The sequence below is a fragment of the Coenobita brevimanus genome, chromosome 89 (assembly GCF_032717465.1).
Source record: "Coenobita brevimanus isolate Jiangsu-jjx chromosome 89, ASM3271746v2, whole genome shotgun sequence".
Classification (NCBI taxonomy): domain Eukaryota; kingdom Metazoa; phylum Arthropoda; class Malacostraca; order Decapoda; family Coenobitidae; genus Coenobita; species Coenobita brevimanus.
In genome coordinates, this window is record NC_137042.1 from 17,076,395 (window position 1) to 17,090,667 (window position 14,273).

General features: G+C 41.8%; 1 protein-coding gene across 1 annotated transcript in view; it reads right to left on the bottom strand.

The window, feature by feature from the left end:
• Positions 1-1,252: 1,252 nt before the first annotated feature.
• Positions 1,253-14,273, bottom strand: part of TBC1D16 (TBC1 domain family member 16) — a 140,418-nt gene continuing 127,397 nt past the window's right edge. The window contains exons 12-13 of the mRNA XM_080281446.1: positions 7,569-7,785; positions 1,253-1,459 (exon numbers count right to left, since the gene is read on the bottom strand). Coding sequence (XP_080137572.1) covers positions 1,253-1,459; positions 7,569-7,785 — 424 coding nt within the window. The remainder of the gene's footprint in view (positions 1,460-7,568; positions 7,786-14,273) is intronic.

Sequence of the window (14,273 nt, forward strand, 5' to 3'; positions counted from 1 at the left end):
GCCTGATGGTGACTAAAGAAGAGGTTCAACTGTTCTCCTTTGGAAGTGTAATCTCTGAACATGGGGAGAGGAAAATAAGTTTATTCTCCTTTACACATTAAACAGTACATGTGTAAACACCCAAACACTCCCTCCCACCTGCAATCCTTATGCCTGATTGTCTCCACATCAGCTCTGACAAAAGTAAATTCCATCAGCATTTAGAAAGGTGTGTCTAATGCTGCACAAGATACAACGCCAGGGAGATCCATTATGTGTGATATATATTTGAATGTGGAAATTTCACTTGAAACGCTGAATGTGGTTTCACTAAAGGTTTTATATAATTTTTGATTTGTTTACACCCACTGCTTCAGCCTTCTATGTCTGAGATACTTGGCAGTTCCCCTAATTCCACAAACACCTATTGTATGTGGTAGCTGTAATAAGGAGGCATCCTTCAGTTTCTCAACTTGGTACCTGCAAGTGATCTGTGATGGGAAAATTAAGTTTTGAACTTTGCAAAAACCTGTTTTTTTCTACTACCATCATCTATCTCTCCCAAGCAGGTTATGTAATCTGAAAAAGTTTTTGGCATCAGTAAACCCGACATACATAAACCTGAGCAAATACATTATAATATAATAAATAAAATGTATACCTCTAGCAATAAATTAATATTCATTTTTTCAGACGCTCATATGAACTGTAATACTTAATAATAAAGTCACTGTGTTAGAATATTAGCTGCCTGAGGATTTCAGATGTGTACTTTGGTCATGTCAATGAAAATCATTAACGCTGATCTTAAATAATTTCTAACCAAGTTTTTCAGAGAAGTCTTTAAGTACTGGCCAATTTACTTTGTAACTCAATTATACTGCAATGTATAACATCATAAACTTCGGCAGCATTATGACACTCAACTGTTTCTCACTAATCTGTACTAGAGAATTCCCACACACATTTGCAAGCCAATCATTCAGAAAATTTAAAACTTTAAATACATAGCAACTTGAATAACAGAACTCTTTGGTGAATTTTAGAATGTTATCATTATTTCTTACTTCTGCTTCCTGCATCAACTGCAGAGGAAGATGGTTGTTACAATGTGAAGCCATGAAACAAATGGCTGAAATAGATGAGGAAAGGATACAGAATATGCACAGTAGCTATGAAGGAAGAGCGAGAGACGGTGACAGAGCAGAGATCAATCATCCTTATAGCTTCACTTACACAAGACCAACTGATGCAGGACCTTTCTGGTGGCGTGTCAGGAAGGTGGTTGCTGAGGAGACTGCATGGGTGGATGTGATGAGGGCTGCATGAGGGGGCAGGGTTGATTGTCAGGGTGTCCAACACAGGCTACTACTGGCACATGGCCAGAATCCCACATCCCAGGTCCACACAGTTCACATAATCCCACCAGTGTGCAGGGTAAGTGGCTCATGCTACGATACTGGTGTAATAAACCACGAGCCTGGAGGAGACCAGTGGCATCAAAATTATGTCAACTGCTGTACAAATTTTAACAGAGAAATAAAATATGGCTAACTACATGTATACAAAGTTAATTCATAAATTGTGGGTGGGTCAGTACAAAACACTAGCTCATTTCAGCCTTGGCAGGGCACGTTGTTTGCTTGCTACCATGGCTATTGTTGTTGTTGTTGTTGCTGTTGCAATCCTAAGCTCATATGGAAGTGAACTCAGTGGACCACATGGAAAATGGTCACTTTAACTGGTCACAACCAGAGATCTTTTGTTGAGGTTATGTTGAAGGATTGTCTGTTGTATCAGTGTGGTGCATGGGGTGAGCAAGTGTGTTGGGACTGTTGCTGGAAGGGGTGGGTATCACATTATAGTCTGGTTAGATATATTTGTCTCACTGGGTAGGGTAATTTCAGACGGGTGAATCCGAATACATTAGAACATATTCAGACAAATATTCTGTTAATTAACCATGAACAGTAAAACTCTTTGTGGTAAGAAATAAAGTTGATGTTGTGCTACCCCAGTCTGTCTAACTGAGCAGACTCATCAACCACAGGCAAGCAATCACCCCTGCAGGGTCTTCCTGTGCAGCAAACCAATGTTCCCATGTGGCTAACAGTGCCTCACCACAACTAGGTGCTAGAATTAGTGTGAAGGTTTGGTTCTTGGATGGACAACATATTTGCATCTCTCCACCCAGTTAACAGGGACACCATAGAAAACTTCACAGCACCTCATTATCCTGCATTTCAAAGTTTCTTCCTATGCTAGCTACAGGAAACCATTTGGCTTGTAACTCAGTGCAGAGCACACAAAAGATTGCCTTCGAGATTAAAAACTACAGGAGGAGTGAATGGCAAAATGCTAAAATGCGATGGAATATTATTTAGTGTGAAGACAAATGATAGCCAATACCATCTTTAGGCACAAAATGATCCACAGGTATACATGGCAAGTGACGAGATGGGTGAGTGGTGAACTGAAAGAAGAGAAGGCAATGACTGATTATGTGTGTGTGGATGACAGAATGAGAAGGTATGTATTGGATGCAAGGGCATGCAGAGGTTGGGGGAGTGGACTTTCTGACCACCACTTAGTGGTGTTGAAAGTCAAAGTTCAAATGAAACTGAGGAGCAGAATAAAGGAAGGTCAGGTGGAAGCAGTCCATACAAAGAGAGTAGAAAGGTTGCAAGAGGATGGAAAAAAAGACGGAATATGAGAGAGAAGTGGAGGTGCGATTGGATAAATAAGATCTGGAGCAGATGGGGTATGTGGATGGTGTGTGCAAGATATTCACAAGAGAAATCTGTGCAGCATGCGAGGTGGCATGTGGGATGAAGAGAAGACGAAAGGGGATGCATGGAACAGCATAGTGGAATGAAGAGGTGAGACAAGCTGTGGTGCAAAAGAAGGCATATAGTAAGTGGATGGGAGGAAGAGGCATGGAGGAAGCCGAGAGACAGAAGAGAGTTATATGTAAAGACGAAGAGCGAGGTGAAAAGATTAGTAAGATGACAGTGGATGAGAAATTTGGAAGCAAACTGAGTGTAAGGTGAAGGGAATGTAAGAAAATTTTCTGGAAAGAAGTAAAGAGAGGCAGACAGGGTGATAATGAAGTTAGCAGGGGAGTGAAAGATAAAAATGGCAGATTGATAGTGCAGAAAGAAGAAAAAGAGAGCAGATGGAGAAAACACTTTAACTGTTAAAAATAGAATATGAAAGTAATGTAAGCTGAGGTGGCTGGTGAATGTCTGGGAGAAGGAGGGAGGTGAGAGGGGAGGAAGAGATCAGTAGGATGGAAGCAGTGGAGATAATGAAGAAAGTTAAAATAGGGAAGGCCCCAGGAACTGATGGTGTGTGTGGTGAAATGATGAAGCATGGAGGACAGGTGGTAGTAGAACGGACATGGAAGATGTACAGATTGGCCTGGGAGGAAGGTCGAGTCCCGGAGGATTGGAAGTCAGGTATAATTATTCCTCTGTACAAAGGAAATGGGGAAGAAAAAAAAGTGTGTGGTAATCATAGGGGCATTTGTCTACTGGGTGTAATAGAAAAAGTGTATGGTAGGGTACTTATTGACAGAGTTAGGGAAATAACAGAGGAATTAGTTGGAAAAGAACAGGGAGGTTTTAGGAAGGGAAGAGATTGTGTAGATCAGATATTCATCCTTAGGTCTTCAGTGGAAAAATTTCTAGAGAAGGGAAAGAAGTTGTATGCCAACTTCATGGATTTGGAGAAAGCATTAGACAGAGTGGATAGACAAAGGAATGTGGAAAATTTTATATAGGGAGTTGTTGAATGCCATGAAGGGTATGTATGAGGGTGCTATGGCTGCAAAGCGTGTGGACAGTGAACTGAATGAGTTTTTCTATCTGAATGTTGGGTTGAAACAGGGATGAGTCATGTCTCCATGGATGTTGAATCTGTATATGGATGGGGTTATAAAAGAGATTCAAGGTAGGGCAGTAGATGTTGGAATGACTCTAATGAAAGAGGGCAGTGTTTGGAAACTTCCTCTACTGTTGTTTGCAGATGATACTGTATTGTTACGTGAAGACGATGGGGAACTGCAAGGCTTGGTGAATGAGTTTGGGAGTGTAAGAAACAGAAACTAAAGATAAATGCAGGGAAGAGTACAGTTATGGTCTTTGAGAGAAATTAAGTCAATGAATGTACAATGAGGGTGGATAACGAGGAAGTGGAAAATGTCAGTGCATTCAAGTACCTGGGCAGCATGATGAGTAAGGAAGGAAGTTTAAAGGATGAAATGCTTGAATGGGTATAACAAGGAAGAAAGGTTGCTAGTTCTCTGAAAGCAGTGATACGAAATAGGGAAGTGTGCAGGGAAAAAAGTCGCTGCATGATAGTACCGTGATACCAATTCTAAAGCATGGAAGTGATGCTTGGACCTTGTCCGAACGACACAAGTCAAGGGTGAGAGCAGTAGAAATGAGTTATTTGAGAGGACCATGTGGGCTTATGGACTTACATGGAGAGAGACTGACATTTGAGGAAGTGAAGGGGCATTGTGGTGTGGATGTGGATGTGATAGAAAGTGTTAGGACAAATACATGAGGTGGTTTGGCCATGTGGGGAGGGTGGAGAGTGAGAGACTACTGAGGAAAGTGCATATGAGTGAGATGGAGGAGGGGACAGGAAGGGGGAGGCCGAGGATGAGATGGAGGGATGGAGTGGAGAGGTATATGAGAGAGGGGGGATGGGAGCTGGGGGAAGGGCAGTGAAATGGCAGGGGACATGGCAACACAGAGGCAATTTGTTTGTGGCCACCCCTTACAGGATTAAGGCATCTGGCAATAGACTGACATATAGACAAAGGGAAACAGTTATAAGAGACAAGTATTCTCAATGCATGAGTGACTTGTGGAGTGCCACAAAGCTCAGATTTGACTTCAATTATGTTTTTTAATTTGTATATGTAAATGATATGCCAGAAGGCTTAAGCAGTTATATGAAAATGTTTGCAGATGATGCAGAAATTATGATGTGAATCAAGAATGGTGACAACTGCGAGGAGTTGCAAAATCATCTGGATAAGTTGTACAGCTGGAACCAAATTTGGAAAAATGAAGTTTAGTACAAAAAATGCCATGGCCTAGAAATAGGATAATGTGGCAAAAGACCTAGTTATGAGTATAAAATGGGAAGAGAGAGAATCAGCAAAGCATGAGAAGAGAAAGATCTAGGAGTCACCATACAAGACAATCTATCACCAGCGAACATATTAATAAGACCACTGGCGGGGAATGCAGATTGATGGCAAGTGTGAGACTTACTTTCAGCTATCTGGATGAAGAAATGTTGAGAGAAATAATTTTGTCCATGATAAAAGCAAAAGTAGAATACCCAACAGTAATATGGTCACCTCATTTGAAAAAGCATGTTAGTAATCGGAAAACGTACAGAAGATGGCAACTAGGATGCTACCAAGTTTGACAGAATTGTCTTATAGAGTCTGAAGAGGCTGAAGTTACCAACACTCAGTGAGAGAGGAGAGAAGGAGGTTTGATTACGATGTTTAACCCCTCCGTGGCCAACCATGTGGAATTTGTCAGGCCCCACAGGCTGACCCCGCAACTATTATTCAAAGTTTTTTTTTTTCTTGCCATATTGAAGAGGAAGTTCTGATGCACCTGACAGTGCAAATTTCAGCTTCCTAGACCCATCCTGTGGTGTGCAATCGAACACGGAAGTTGTGTACGTTTAGGCAACTCATACTAGTCACACGTAGGTATTGCAGTGACGCAACATCGCCCTTTTTTTTTTTTTTTACCAAAAAACATTGTCAATGGTGCTGAAAAGGTGTGAAATAACTATAATTTGAAGTTTTTCAGTACACAATATGCGAGGTATGAATTTTTAAAAATATATACTGTACCTGTATATGAACTTATTTTGCATTTTTTAGTGTTTATGGTATTATCGACTTATTTTTGTAGTCTGGGTGGTGGAGTTTGTTGGAAAAAGGGAGGCGAGAGTTCCTGTTTTCAGACCTAAATGATATAAACGTCATCCCTTGAATGTACAGGTTGGACAGTGAGGGCTGAAATGCGAGATGACCTGCCATTCGCACCTCACACGAGCTGATTAGCAGGAAGGGAAGCATGGCCTCTCCACCCACAAAAGCATCACGTGAACACGGAAAACTTTCCTGTTATGCTTGTAAAAGACAAAGAATATGTAAAACAATTCAAAACATACAACAAACCTGAGCAAATAGGTAACAATACCAAACAAAAATTAATTTTTCTTTTATCCTCATGTATTTTCTGTTTATGCCTGTGTTTATTTATAACCGTTAACAGGGTGGTTGTGTGTGTTTCACAAGGGAGGAGAAAAATTATATTTTCTGTCTGGGTCGAGATAATGAGTGTAAGTATGTGTGTTTAGGCATGACCACAACCAAAAATTTGTACATCCACTCCTCACAGCACCAGGTGGTGAACTGACAAATGAGGTGTGAGAGCATGAAGTGAAGGTCAGTCTCATGTCCCAGATGTTCGTTCACTTCCCAGAAGTTTTCACAGTTTTCTACAAGTCGCAATGCAGTGAATGATCCAAACCAGTACAACAAACTTGGGCAAATAGGTAATGATACGAAGACAAATATGTATTTTTCTCTTAGTATCATGTCTTTGTTTATGCCCGTATTTATTCATAATCGTAAACAGGGTGGTTGTGTGTGTTTTGCAAGGGAGGAAAAAGATGATATTTTCTGTCTGGGTCGAGCTAATGGGTGTAGTTGTGCTTGTTTAGGCATGGCCATCAGCAATAAAATAAAAAATCTACTCATCACAACATACGGCTCTGAACTGCTTGATGGGGTGTAGGGAGTGTAGTGTAGGTCAGTCTCAAGACGTTCAAAACATTCGTTCACTTCCCAAAAACTTTCGTTGTTTTTTATAAGCCACACTCAAATGACACTGGCGGCCATGCTACGGTAAAATGCCATTTGACGCCGGCAGCCACAGATGGGTTAAAGGCGTTAGAAAACTGGAAAAGGAGAATAGAGAAGATCCGTACGATGATGGAAGGACAAGAGGACACGAATAAAAGCTGAAGAGTAGATGTTTAACACTTTCCCAGGCCTGCCTTGCGTAACTTTTCTACCTCATTCCCTGGCCGGGGAGGAGTTTCCATCAAAATGAAGCTATGTTGCCTGTGTTCACCAAATGCCATGTCACATATATGAGTTATGAAAAATCACTCCAACAAATGACAGTGCCGCATCACCGGTCCAAAATCGATTGGCCAACAAATGACGTGTCAGTGTGTCATCAGCCCAGAAAAATGTTAAATGATATGAAAATTTTTTTTACCCAAGCATAAGTAAAGATGTTTGGAACACAAAAGGTGGTGGTGAAACAAAGAACATATGTATGTTTACAAGCAGACTGGATAATTTAAGATATAGAGACAGGACAACAAGAGCTTAGCTCAAATCCTGTGTAATACAGCTATGGATGCATATCCACACATGTGTGCACACACGGAGTCAATCACTGTTTTCTAGGACTAGCCAATAACCCACCAAGAACAGAAATCTCTTTCAAGGACTAAGGAAGCTGAGTTCTCACCTTTTGTAAAACAACAGTGCCATCCATGTGGTTGGCTAGTGACGTGAAGTAGAGAAGAGTCTCGTCAGGACGAAGATTCTGGTCAACCACATCATTACCAAATTTGCTGACAATGGCCACTACAAGGAAGAGGTGGAAGTAATCAGTCTGGTAGTTGCTCCAGCAAGCCTCCCACATTGCCAGGGCTTCGGCTTCAGAGAATTCTCGCTTGAAGCACCTGATTGGGTGTGTTTGAGATTATAGTATTTTCCAACTGACAACATATTAAATACTGTACAGTAAAATCACAACACTGTAATCTTAAATAACTAAAGGAAACTGTGCTAATTTCAGAAGAGGAAATAATCATCATCATCATCATCATCATCATCATCATCATCGATCATCATCATCATCCGCACATCCTTTCCCACCCTAGGGCAGGGTGAGGAGTAGCAATGTCCAGACAACCCAGATCTGCCCAATCCAATAGCCCATGCTTCCATTCACTCATCATTCAAGTCCCCAGAATCCTGGCTCTATCGGATATGCCAAAAACATTCACCACGTTCTGTAGCTTCACATAAACGTATCCAACAGAGTCAATCCAGATGCTGCCACGTTAAAAAGGGGTGCCAAATCCCTCATCATGCACTTTTCCTCATAACATTCATCCAGCCAGCTCGATATCTTGTCAGTTCCCCAGCCTCACCAACTTCCAAACCTCTCTTCCTCACACACTCACCCACCACATCTCTCCACCTTCTCCTTGGCCTACCTCGCCTCCTCCCTCCTTAAAATTCGCTCAGATATACCTTTTTCACCACTCTATTGTTATCCAGTCTCTCCACATGACCATACCACCTCAGTACACTCTCTTCGATTCTGGTGTCCACCGACTTCCTCACTCCACATCTTTCACGAATCAAGTTATTTCGTATCCTATCCACCCTCTGTACTCCACATACATTCCTCAGCAGTCCATCTCCACTGCTCTTACTCTTTTTTCATTTTCATGCCACAACATAATCTTACATCCATATGTTAAAGATGGCACTAACACTCCCTCATGTAAGCCTCGTGCAGCTGCAACACTCAAGCCTCTATTTCTTATCAAGGCCTTCATTGCACCAGCTACTTTTCTTCCTTGTGTCACTCTACTTTCAACTTCTCCTGCACATCTTCCTCTCTTCTATCACTGTACCAAGGTATTTGAACTCTCTCACCAATTCCAGTCTCTCTCATTCACTGTAACATCTTACTGGGAGTCACCTTCCTCTCAATAACCATCACTTTACTCTTTTCTACATTTACTCTCAAGGCACAACGCTCACAGACCTCAGCAAAACTCTGCACCAGCCTACCAAGTACTTGTCCGGTACTTGCAAGCAGTACTGCATCATCAGCATACACAAATTTGAGATATGCCATCCATCACCATTCATTACCAAAGCCATCCTTCTCTCCATTACTCATGTTTTTACTTCTCTCATCACCCCATCCATACATATATTGAACCACCATGGGGACATCACACAACCTTGTCGCACGCCCACACTGATCGTGAACCATTCACTTAGATGCCCATTAACCCTTACACATGCCTCACTACCATCATAAAATCTCCTGACGGCACCTAGCAGCTTACCATCTACACTGTACATGTGCAAAACTTTCCAAATTCCTTCTCTGTCTACTTTGTCATATGCTTTTTCCAGATCCATGAATGCCACAAACACCTTATGGTCCTTCTCATAAGCCTTCTCTGCTATCTGTCTCACTGCAAATATTTGATCCACACATCCTCCGCCACTCCTAAAGCCACCCTGTTCATCACTCACTAGGACTGATGATATCTCTCTTACTTTCTCTATGACAATTCTTCCATATACCTTCGTTACCACACTCAATAAACTGATGCCACGATAATTGTTGCACTCACTTCACTCACCTTTATTTTTGTACAGGGGTACAACCACAGCCTTTTTCCACTCTGCAGGCACAGTCTCACTCGTTCATGCCTTCTTACCTATCTCCAACAAGCACTTCATTCCACTCTCTCCACTATACTTACGCATCTTTGCATACATCTCATCGAACCCAGCTGCTTTCCCATTTTTCAGCCGCTTCACAGCACTCTTCATCTGTGCAAGTGTCGTGTCTCCTGGTACTGCATTCCTTCTCTGCACACCCCCAAAACCAATCATGTTTACTGCCACACAGCTCTCTCAATTCCCATTCATCACGCTTTCAAAATATTCTATCACTCTGGTCCTTACTTCATCCCCATGGGTTAATAATCTACCACCTACATCCTTCACACCATCACATTTCTTTTGCTTTCACTTTTACATTTCCGGACCTTTTTCCAGAATAACTTCCCATTTTCAGAGTAGTTTGCATTCATTTTTCTTCCTAGATCATCATTTACCTCCTTCTTTTTCCTATTCACTAGTCTCTTTACGTGCTTCTTCCTCTCAACACAGTCAGTCCATATTTCAACTGAACCCTTGGCCTGTAACCACTTTAGCCACTTCTTCCTCTTTTCTTCCACCGCTCTCTTAACCTCCTCATCCCACCATGCTGTACCTTTCTTCTTTGTTGTTACTCTTGCCACACCACATATCACTTTTGCATTCCTCACAAAGCAATCCCTATACAAACTTATCTCAACTCATGAGCATTCAAGATCTAAGCATTTCACAGATGCGAACACGAAAAAAATAATGAACATTTCACAGGTACAAATGTAACCACGAAAATCTAATTTAGCTTGTAGCATCCCATTTCAACCGCTTTTGAACGTGGCAGGTGACAGTAGTTGCGAGGCGGGTGACGAGGTGGCTAACCCACAATCTACTGTTTTTGTTTTGTTCACCTGGAGGAGAGAGGATCACTGTTCATTGTGCTTTTAGTACTTTCACTCCATTTAATATGGCTGATAAATGCAAGCATGTTAATAGTGGCGCTTCTGGCTCATCTAGGAAGTGACGTGCCATCTCCATGGAACAAAAGCTTGAAATAATAAAGCGTGTTCAGCCTGCTCCTCCCAAAAATTCTGACTCGCCCACTGCTCTCTCCTTACCTGCATCTTCCAACTAACTCCACTCCTCCACCTGCCTCCTCTCACTTCCTGCAAGTCCTGCTGTCTGCCCTCAGGTGAGCTATGGTAATGTTTATAAGATAACTGTGTTATTGCTTATGTCCTATGTGTATTTACAACTAACAAAACACAATGAAATGCTTGCCACATCCACATCTTCACAGGTGGTAAACGTTCCATCATCTTTCGTCAGTTGTAAAGAGGCATCGGACAATAGCAGGCACAGAGTTGTGTCATATATTGTATGTTTTTCTTGTGTATTTCTTGTGTTAATATAAGCATTTATATTTCATAATACAATATAAACTGCTTAGAACATTTAAAACCCTATCGACAGATCAATGAACAGTACAGTGTTTTTTATGTTGTACGTGTAGTACTGTACGGGATTTTCATTTTGCGAACAAAATCAACTTGTGAACGGCCTCTTGGAACCAATTACAGTAGGATCTCACCAATAACGATTTCGATAATAACATTTTCGGCAATAACGGTAAGTTAGAATAGATACCGGTACCCAGTTTCTATAATAATGTTTGGATTCACTTAAATAACGGTTATTTCACGAATGTCAAGTTGTTATACTGCAAATATGTCCATAACAAGATGAGGAATGAAACAGACAAACAAGACGACATGAAGGAAACTACCGAAAATGTGAGCAGTAGCAAGGAGGAGAGGGAGGATCCACCCCTCACCACTTCCCCTGGCTCGCCCACCTCCGTCCCCTCCACCTCCACTGCCCCACCTGACTCACAATCTGCCACCCCCTCCAACTCCACAGCCCCACCTGACTCACCTGCTCCACCTGGCATACCTGCAACCCTCAACATAATGACTGTTGCTGCATTCTGGAAGAAATTTAACATTCAATAAGCCATAAATTTCTTCGTCAATGCCTGGAATAATACAACATTGGCAACCATTAAACATGCCTGGTAGGCACGCCAGCCACAACTCAAGTCTGCTGAGACAGAGAGAGAGCGCCCATCAGAATTAATGACTAATGGCTAGACTTGTAAATCAGATTTCAAGAAAATACCAGAAACAGTATCACGATCAGAGGAATGCCCACCGTCAATCACTCATCACTCATTCTCTTTCACAAAGCTAGCCAGCCGAGGAAGAACAATAGAGATGGGTTGAGTAGATAATAACATTGAGGACTTTCCTGAAAAGTTTGACTTTATGGGGTTTGATAAAGTGTTGATGGAAGTGGGTGACCCTGGCGTGAGAGGCAGGAGTGGGGACAAGGACAGTGAGGAGTAGGGGGTATGCTTCAGTAGCATCCATACACAAGCCTCGAAACAATCATCATACCAAACATCTCATAACTCCTTTAAGGTTAGTTTTATATTACTCATGATGCTTTAATAACTAATATTATTTCAGCTAAAAAAAAAAACAGTGATAGGAGGGTTCCAGGTGGGAAAAGTGGATAGAAGTCCTGCAGTGGCAGCACCAATAAATCCTTTATACATGTATTTTAATGTCAAGCAAATAAAGTTTTCACTAATAACGGTGTTTTTCCGGCACCGATCAGACGTTATTGGTGAGATCCTACTGTATGTTCGTAAATTGAGGTATGCCTGTATGCATTCCACAGGCTGTCCAGATCCATTTAATTCCAATTCACTGATTCTAACTCCTCCTCTATTTTGGTCTTGTAATCTTCTGCCACTTCTCAGATCCTCAAGTTCTCAACTTTCAGTTTTTCTCCCTGCCAGCTCCTCTCTCTCCTGGTCCACCTCACTCCTCTCAGCTTGATCTTGCATCCCACAATCATATGATCTGACAGAACTCCACATCATCCTCTTATGGCCCTCATATCAGCAACCATTCCCATCATAGACCTCTCTATGAGCACGTAATCAATTTGGCTTCTTTCAACACAATCACCATTCCCTCTATACCATGTACATCTATGTGCATCTTTGTGTCTGAAATAAGAGTTACAAATGCACACCCTCCTCTCCTGACACATATACTTTAGTCGTTTCCCATTATCATTTTCTCTTGGTACTCCATAACAACACACTATGTCATCCTCAGGACCAGAGCCTACTTTTCCATTCATATCCCCCATTATGATCACTTTATAGCTCTTGGGCATTTCTCCCACTACTTCACTCAGCTCATCCCAAAACCTGTCTTTCTTTCTTTCACTCCTGTCCTCACACACTACATATGCTACAATCACTGCCACTTTCATTTTCTCAAACTTGAACTTGATATGCATACACCTCGAGCTGACACATTTATAGTCTCTCATTCCACTCTGCCATACCAGGAAGAGGAAATACTGGAAAAATTATTTTTCATATGGAGGAAGTTGAATCTCTAAGTTAGAAGACACCCAAACCTGTCTGCAGTCACCAAAGCAATATGGGGATGAGGCCTCCAACCCAAAATCAACTAAGGCTAGGGTGTAGTAACACTGCACCATACTTAAAAGGAAAACAAAACCAATCCTATGGTTTCATGTAAATATATGAATTCCAATGATGCACCTTTCAAGCATCCACAAATCACTCCTGTGTCAGAGATTCCCATATGGGCTACACGTGGGTAATTTCTTCTGATGCTCTGCAACTGTCAGAGCATAAAGGGCTACTCTAGAGTGGAGAAAGGACTGAGGAATCCCTTGAGCGAGTAAACTGGATTAAGTAGCTCCATCACCTTTGTACAAAAGGAATAGTAAGTTTTTGGCTATGCAAAAGGCTGTATTTTTCATTTCCCTTTTCTTTTAAGGAAACACCTGCTAAGGAGATATACCATCCTCCTGGCCACTAGAAGTTACAGGGGGCATGGGAGATAGCTCAGACCAAGATGGTTGTGACAAAATGTGAGAATAAGTTTGCTAAATACTGTACTTTGTGGTAGGTGGGGGTGTTCACCATCCACTCACTCAATGTAGAGCTGCTCTTGGATGTCTGCCCTTTCCTCTCCTCCATCATTCTTTCCTTCCATCCTCTTCTGTCTTTCTTTCCTTCATTCTATCCTTGTCCTTTTGCATATGGGTGACTTTACACTCCCCCTTCTGTCTTTATTTCCTTCATTCTTTCCTCTTCCTTCTGCCTGTGGGTTAATCTACTCTGAGTGACAAGCCAAATGGTTTTCTGTACACCAGAAAACCATTTACTTTGCAGGGTGGTAACAATATAATCAAATTTTGGCGCCTTGTGGTATAGTGGGTAATTATTGCACTCTAATCGGATTGAGCAGGTGAAGGTTTATATCCAAGGGATGGTTGGGGTTGATTGCTCATGTAATGCCACTCAGGGATGAGTGAGGCTGGTCACTCTCATCTTAAATGTCGGGACCTATATATATATATATTATATTGTACTGTATATACATATATATATATATATACAGTGCTCGTCAGAAGTACTGAGCGCCCTGCGTCCCTCCTACGAAACAAACCTTTCAGCAATGAAAAAACATATAAATAATGCATTTTATTTACCTTTAGTGCTTCGTAGGGTATCCTTTACACTTCTTCACGGACCCGAGACATCTTGGAAGTGAAAGGGCGAGGTTCCTCAGGTGCTGGAGGGGTATTTTCTCCCAGGAGTCACGAATGCCGGCTTCCAGCTTAGGCAGAGAGCTCACGTCCTTCC